A 7,625-nucleotide genomic window follows, 5' to 3' on the forward strand; every position below is an offset into this window, starting at 1 on the left:
GTTTGACCCCAGTACTCTTTCCTGCCATGGCAGGGGGTCGGACTAGATGATCTGCCCAGGTCCCTTCTGACCCTAGAAACTATGAAACTATGAAACAGGAGGTAAAATTTACCCCTAAACAGAAGGCCAGGGCCATGTACCAGCTAAATCACACATATGCCTTTATTATTATATGAGATTAGCTTGTCTGTAGTACAGGACTGCGGATTCTAGGACTCTGCCCACGGATATTTAGCTGCTGTGTCAAGTGATTCTGATACCAACTATTTGAACTATATATGAAGGAACAGAGTAATTACAATGGAATTGTACTAACTTGATATAAAAAGGGTTGAAGTATCTCTTTGATTAAGTACAGGCTTGTTACAGAAAAGTCTTGCAAGAACATAGGGACAGCTTAATCTGAAAAAGAAAACTTACAGCTTTCTATCTGGGTGTAGTTATTAAAGTTACCAATAAAGCTAAAGGGCAGCTGACAAACTGACAGCTACAAGCCTGGACCGCATGCATATGTATATTTTCTCTTCACATCAGTGTGATAACTACACCTACAAACAGTGTATTTTTACTCTAAGCCTTTGGTTTAGCTGTCTTTGCCAGAGGCATTTTCAAGGGTTTATGACATTTTGTCTGTTGTATGCCAGATACCATCAGATGTCCTGGCATGGAGGCTAATAAAAAAGAAAAAAAAAAAAAAAAGAACAAACGAACAAAGAAATCTCTTTATACCTTCTGGTACTTTTCATTCTCAGTGGTTAGAAAAGGATAATTATTATAAAGGCCCATGTACATGCCACTGGGGCAATGGAGGCAGGCTCCACTGTTTGTTTAACTTTAGCACAAGGCGGAGGTAATGGGGTCACCACCACCCTCTGGCTGCCCTTAGCCACAAGTTGAATATCACAGCCTAGTATTGTATTTAACCAAATCCAAGAAACCTCAGAATTGAAGATGATCCCCCCCTCCCCCCCATTAGATTCTACACATGGAAATTTTGTTATAATTTTCCATGTACAGAGGATTGTCTTAAAAATCACCCTCCTCCCCCTAACACACACACACACACACACACACACACACACCCCCCACCACCACCACCACCACTACCACCACCACCACCGCAATAAGGAAAGCAGTGGCAGCGGAAGCAGACAGTGGCAGAGTCAAGTGGCCTGACCCCTACACCTTGTCCCCTTCCACCTATCCCTCCCACCAGTTGCCCCTCCTTTTGCCTGTGTGCCCCTGCCTTTGCCCCGCTACCATGTTCAGGGGTAGAAAGTTTGTCCACAAAGAACAAGAGGGTAGGAGGAAGGGACACTGCATCCTGGGATGCAGGAGGACTGAAGCTTGGGCGTCTTATATCTGGGAAGTGGCCACATATTCATGGAACACAAGCTGGGTACCATGGATCAGAGGTAAACTTGCCCTGGAGTGGCATAACTTAAATATACCTAAAGGGTACTTAAAACTATTTTACACATCTTAATGAGTGAACAATCCAGGGGTTAAGAACTCCCTCAGCTGCCTAAACTTAATGTGTAACAAAGCTCTGTGTCATACCTTATTTTGTATGTATGAAATCATAAACACAACTTAATTCCTAACATTTTTTTCACTCTTTAGAGTTAATTAAGGACCAAAACTTTCATGGAAATCATTATCATAATTCCTTCTAGCTTAGTTTTCTTTAAAAGTCCCAACTACGATAATTTTTTCTCAGCTACAGTCATGTTCATTTTTTCTCTGTCTTTTTAATATTTTATTCCTAGAGAACTTAAATTAAAATCCTTGAAGAGCATCATTTCATATAAGAACAGACTTGCTCCCATTCTGGCAATAATGTCCTGTTAATCGTAGAAGAATGATTTTTTTTCTAAATTAATTAACAATTAGAAAAAAGAGACATTGTTCATAAGAATGCTGATAAATGGATTAAAACTGAAAATGCAAATATAATTGCAAAGGCCTTGATATCCTTAACGTTGCCTTTACTGTAGCTATGTTAGTTTTGTAATATCTAGTCTCAATACTCGTGCTGTAATCAAACTGTTTTATTAATTCTGGGTCATATGTTTTATATATTTTTTTATTTAACATATGGTAAAATTTCTGACTTGCTTGTTTTCCATATTAAAACACATGGTTAGAAGACCTAAAAAAGGAACTAGCTCAATTGATTAGGGAATACATAATGATCTATACAACCTTTCACTTCTAGGTTACTCGTTTGAATTGAATCCTGGTTTGTATCAACAACAATTATGATGCCCTTTTTAGTGGGTTATCAGAAACATCTTAATCTCTATCTAGTCCCAAATGGACAAGTGTCCCACTACCAAAATTTGTAGCTTTGCAACATGAGAAGATACACCTAGTACTGCAGGGATCTAGAGACTTAAACCAGGGAGAACAGATGTGGGCACTCCATAATAGACTGAAGCGCATTAGCAGAGCAGTAAAGGGAAGTCTGTGCATTCAATGGGCCCCACACAGTCTGCAATCAGGACACAATGTGTGTATCTACACTGGAATAGCAGTGATCAAGTAGGCTTGAAGCACCTGTATCAGAGAACAGCCAATTTAAACCTGAGTTGAGGTTCTATCAACATTCAGCTGCCCGGGGTCATCCAAGAGATGTACTAAATCAGCACCCCACCTGAACAGCCTGCTTGGTGACTTTTCCAAGGTGCGCACTGCACCACTCCAGAGGGACTTTCTCATTACTGAGGTCTCAGATTCCATGGTCTGGGTTCCACAAGCTTCCAAAATAGCAATTCCCTGTACTTACTAGGTCTTGGGAATAAATAGATGTTTAACAGAAAATAAGCAGCACCTTCTTTAATAGGTAGGTCTACATACCTCACATATTGGTTATGTAAAGATCATCATTAGGACTTGATTTTCAAGGGAAATTAAGGAAGTTAGGCCCTCACTTTCAGTGGTCATTGGACACCTAATCCTTCTGAACCTCTGAAAATTGTATGCTAATTCCATGAACGGCTCTTTTCATCCAACCTAGGTAACCCATCTGCTAGCACTGTAATGACTTTATATTTCATCGCTCCTTCAGTTGGTGAACATCAGAACTCATGAACTAATCCTTGGCATTTCTTGGGCAGCTCATACTAAGTTCAATTGAAAGCACTTACCCATTAGGCCTGAGGTCAGGCAGTGACCTATCCAGTGGCAGGCGATCACTTAGGTAAGCATTGTAGCCATAATACTGGAACTGTTTAAGGGCAATACGTCTGTTCTCAGGACTAAGGTCCTGGCCCCAATGAGCAAAGAGGGATGAGTCCGTGAAAGCTTCTGCAGGGTTTTCTTCTGGTTTAGGTGGTGCTTCTGTAAAAGACAAAGATGGAGAGAAATATTTTTAGACTTTTAGTGCAAGCCAGGCAAGTAGCCACTTTCGTAGCAACAAGAGAGCAAAGTGGCTTTCAGGAAACAAAGCCCATCGAAAATCCAATTGCCTTTCAATGGGCTTTGTTTCCTGAAAGCTACTTTCCTTTCCTTTCTGGAAACAAAGCCAATCATACAGCATATGGTTCCTGTTTATTACATTCTTGAGATTTCAGATAAAATGTTCTAAACCCAAACACCTATATTAGTACTTGATAGCATCCACAGATTAAAGATTAACAACACTAGTTAAACAGTTCTTACTCATGATGATAAAATCAGGTTAGGAATGGGACTCTGCTTGAAATGGCTGTGCGCTGGACTGTAATGCTAATAAGCATATTTTTATTCACTAATATTGACTTTTATTTAACCTCATTGAGCAGTTTTAAAAATTAAACAAAACAAGAGCAAGAATAAAGTCTTATAGAGGGAGCAGAGAGCATATGCATCTCTTCTCTGTACAAAGTGCACAAAATAGTTACTGAACTCTGCATATATAGGGATTTTTTTAATTTACAGATGCAATGCAAAGAAAGCAAAAGACAGCTATTTAAGTTATAGATACACATCATCATGTTTAAATATAGAATCGATTTTAGTCATATAGACTCAAAAGTTTAATAAATCTAGTCTATTCCTTCTCTAAGATGCAACATAAAGGGATAAGTTACTCTGGGAATCTGCAGCACACAGGAGTTCTGAAAAATCGGTGTCTGATTAATCAAATAGAATTGATTCTGATGGTGAAAAACTTCTAACTTGGTGTTTCACCAACTCAATGCTTCCAATGCCTTAGAGCAGTGGCCAATCTGTACTGACCAACCAAGTGTCACAGCAGCCTCTATATGTGGCACACAACAGATGGGGGAGAGGACAGGCAGACTGGGGAGCGACAAGTAGGGCAAGTATCATAAGGCAGACCTCAGGCACAGAACAGAAAACAGAACATCTGAGCATGCAGAGAAAGGAGATTGGAGAGGCATTCAAGAGTTTAGGGCTCATTTGTGGCACACCTGCCAAAGAAGGTGGCCCTCATTGCCTTAAAGGACTTTCCAGGATCTTCATTTAAAATTTTTATTGTTTTTTTTCCACTTGAGGCCATCTCTTGTACCTTAAAATTATTCCAGGAGAGTACCATCTCTGGAGGCAGTGCTGATGCACGTGTCATGCTTAACACCAACAGAATCACAAACAGAGACAAAAGGCAGCTTCAGCCAGACAGATAGGAATATATAAAGAGGAACAACTTATGTAATGATTGTGTCTACCACCCAGGTTCATAACTCCCAACTCATGACAAGAAGCCCATCCTTTTATCTTTTTTTTTTAACACAAATTGAGAAGATTAAGCTGTTTGCTTACTACGAGATGCTCTTCTTTTCTTGACAACTCTGACAAGAGACTAATGAAGGACTGGGTGCTTACAGTAGCTTCCAATCTCTGTAAATATGTAGTGTTTCTTAATCTGTCATGGCACTTTGTTAGGCCCGAATGCTGGAATGAGCTCCATTTCATTTCAAGGATGAAAGGCATGCTAAGTTCTCAGTCAAATAAGAAGACAACCCTGACAGGTCTGCTACCAAACAGATGAAGGTAATATAAGAAGAGAAGAGAGACTGTTTGAGCCAACGTGACTTTGAAATGGAATTTAATTAGGAAAGTTCAATGAGTGCCAGCTGATGTTCAGAAGGGCACTTGGAGAATTTTCTGATTTGAGGTAGGCAGGTTAATTTTTAACTATTAAGCCAAGAACTGTAAAAACAGTAGCAGTGACAGGTGAAGCTAGTTGTTTCTTGACACCTTCCAGATGTTCATATATGCAGCTTCTGCTCACATAAGCAATCTCATTGACCACAAAAGGTACTGAGTCCATAGAGTTCCTGACACAAGCCAGTGGGAACTATCAATGCCCAACACTTCTCAGGGCCACGCAGATATGCGAAGTCAGGGAAACATGAACAAGTGTGTTTAATTTTAAGCATGTGCTTAAATTCTTTGCTGAATCAAGACTTATCTTAGGTAAAAGGAACAGGAATAAATTGTTAAGATGTTTAGCTGTTAACTAAACATACAAACTGTTAATGTATTTTCACACATAGGATGAAGAAATGGGACACGGGGATTGCAAGATAAAGAAAAGAAAAAAACAGGGTAAAAATTATGAAATAGCTGGGAAGAGGATAGAGGTGAAGAGGTAAACAGGAATTTGCTTTGTAATTACCAATAACTATCAAAAAAAAAAAATCTGTTTTTACATTTGAAGTGCCAAATCCTGCACACAGATAAATGCCAAGGATACAGATAAGGGCAGAATTTGGCCTGAAGAGAATTTAGGGCTCCTGAAGGGTGCTAAATATATAGCTCTACAGAAGAAGGACTCACATTTACCAGGTCATGTACAACATGGGCAGTTCTCTACTAGTGTCTTGTCACTATTCATAAACCCCGACCATACTCTCGATGTCTGTCAAAAATGACAAGTGCCAGTCACTTTAGTTGGTTTTTGCAACACTAACATCCACAAATAGACAGCTGATTGACTTTAAACAAGCCATTTCTCATGGTGCAGAAGAGCCAGTTGGTAAAAAGTTTGTGTCACTATTGGCCACAGGCCATACTTAGACCACTTGTGAAGAGGTGAAAATCGCTCCATTACCTAGATTCTCCCAACCAGGAAGTAAGACAATATATGCATCCTTCCATCTCTCTTGTTCTTGTGCCTTCTGTCCTTCAGGCAAATCAGCAAACTGTCTGATCCTAGCACAGGCGACTGGTGGGGGGAGGGTGTGGCGGGGCACGTGCCCTCCTTGAGATTGGCCCCTGACTGCTAAGGACGGGGCAGTTTTTTTTTTACCACACAGGCTGGCAGCATGTTCGGGGGAAGCAGGGGCACTAAGCTGCAGCACAGAAGTATAGGAGTGGATATGGGGGTTTTGGCCTGCCCCTGGGACTGCCCACAAATTGTGACCCTCCCCCAGACTCAGGAGACACCAGATCCCAGACCCCTGGATCCCAGATCGAAAAACACTGCCAGGACCCTTCTCCTACAAATATTTTGAGAATTATAGTTCTTCCAGTAAAAAATTAGCAGCCTAACTTACAGGAGTGTCACCTGCTTTAAATCTTGGTGCAGAATCAACAGATTCAAAAGAGAAAAGTCCATGGATAGAACACCAGTGGGTTATCCATCAAAGTCAGAAAGCAAATGCAAGCAATCCATACAGTAACAAGTTGACATTTCTGTAGCTCTGTATCAAAAATGACCCCATTCTGACATTTAAAGAAAAAAAATTAAGAAAAATTTTCTCCAAACCACACGTTATTCCTAAAGGTCTTATAGTTATTCATTACAAACCCAGAAGAGGATTGCCTAATGTAAGATCAACTCTTATCATTTCTTGCAGGTTGTATAGTAGCTTCAAATAAAGAAGTATAAATAAAATAGGAGATTAGTGATAATAGATGGATGAATACACATTCACCTGTAGCTACAAACATAGTTGCTTTTACAAGTATCCACAGCACTTCTACCATCCCAGAAACTACTGGCCTCAGAGATTCACACTCACATGCAGCATCCACTGATTTTCACCCAATATTTCTGTGTCCAAAGGCATTTTCTTAAGAGATGTATAAAACTCTTTCTATTTCCTCCTATAAACAGCATTCTATAGACAAAATTACATCTCCAGGATCTAGAATCTCAAGTCACTCAATGTCTGGGACGATAAACACATTGGATTTGAAAATTCTTCCAAATACTTGCCAAAACATAGCCATTTTTCACCAACAGAGCAACCATTTTATTTCAACACAGTACCAAGGGCAGAGACAGAGGAGGTGCAATGGTTCAGCTGTACCCCCACCCTTCTAATCTTATTGTTTATTACTTATTAGCCCTATCAATGAATTGCAGTTAACCCACATGATTAACATGTTAATTGGGTCAAGTTAATTTTTTTAATACGTTAATCACGCACATGGTTTTGGAGCTCATACCTGGGCCCCACTCCACTATCTCTGGGCAGCCCAGTGGGGCAGTGGTAGCAACGCAGAGGACTGCAGGGCAGCAGACAGACACATGAGCAACCGCAGCCTTTGCACACTCCCAGGGCAAAAGCATCAGGACGCAGAACCCCATCCCACAGCGGGCAGCCCACCTATGCTCTACACACAAATCCGGGGTACACACAGTGGTGGGGAGCCCCTGCCCCTCCTGCACC

General features: G+C 40.6%; 1 protein-coding gene across 6 annotated transcripts in view; it reads right to left on the reverse strand.

The window, feature by feature from the left end:
• GALNT18 (polypeptide N-acetylgalactosaminyltransferase 18) overlaps positions 1–7,625 on the reverse strand; it is a 432,273-nt gene that overhangs the window by 203,825 nt on the left and 220,823 nt on the right. For all 6 annotated transcript variants that reach the window (XM_025208203.1, XM_006027099.2, XM_025208206.1 and 3 more), the window contains one exon: positions 3,150–3,342. In XM_025208203.1, the coding sequence (XP_025063988.1) occupies positions 3,150–3,342 (193 nt within the window). The remainder of the gene's footprint in view (positions 1–3,149; positions 3,343–7,625) is intronic.

The sequence above is a fragment of the Alligator sinensis genome, unplaced genomic scaffold (assembly GCF_000455745.1).
Source record: "Alligator sinensis unplaced genomic scaffold, ASM45574v1 scaffold352_1, whole genome shotgun sequence".
Lineage (NCBI taxonomy): Eukaryota > Metazoa > Chordata > Crocodylia > Alligatoridae > Alligator > Alligator sinensis.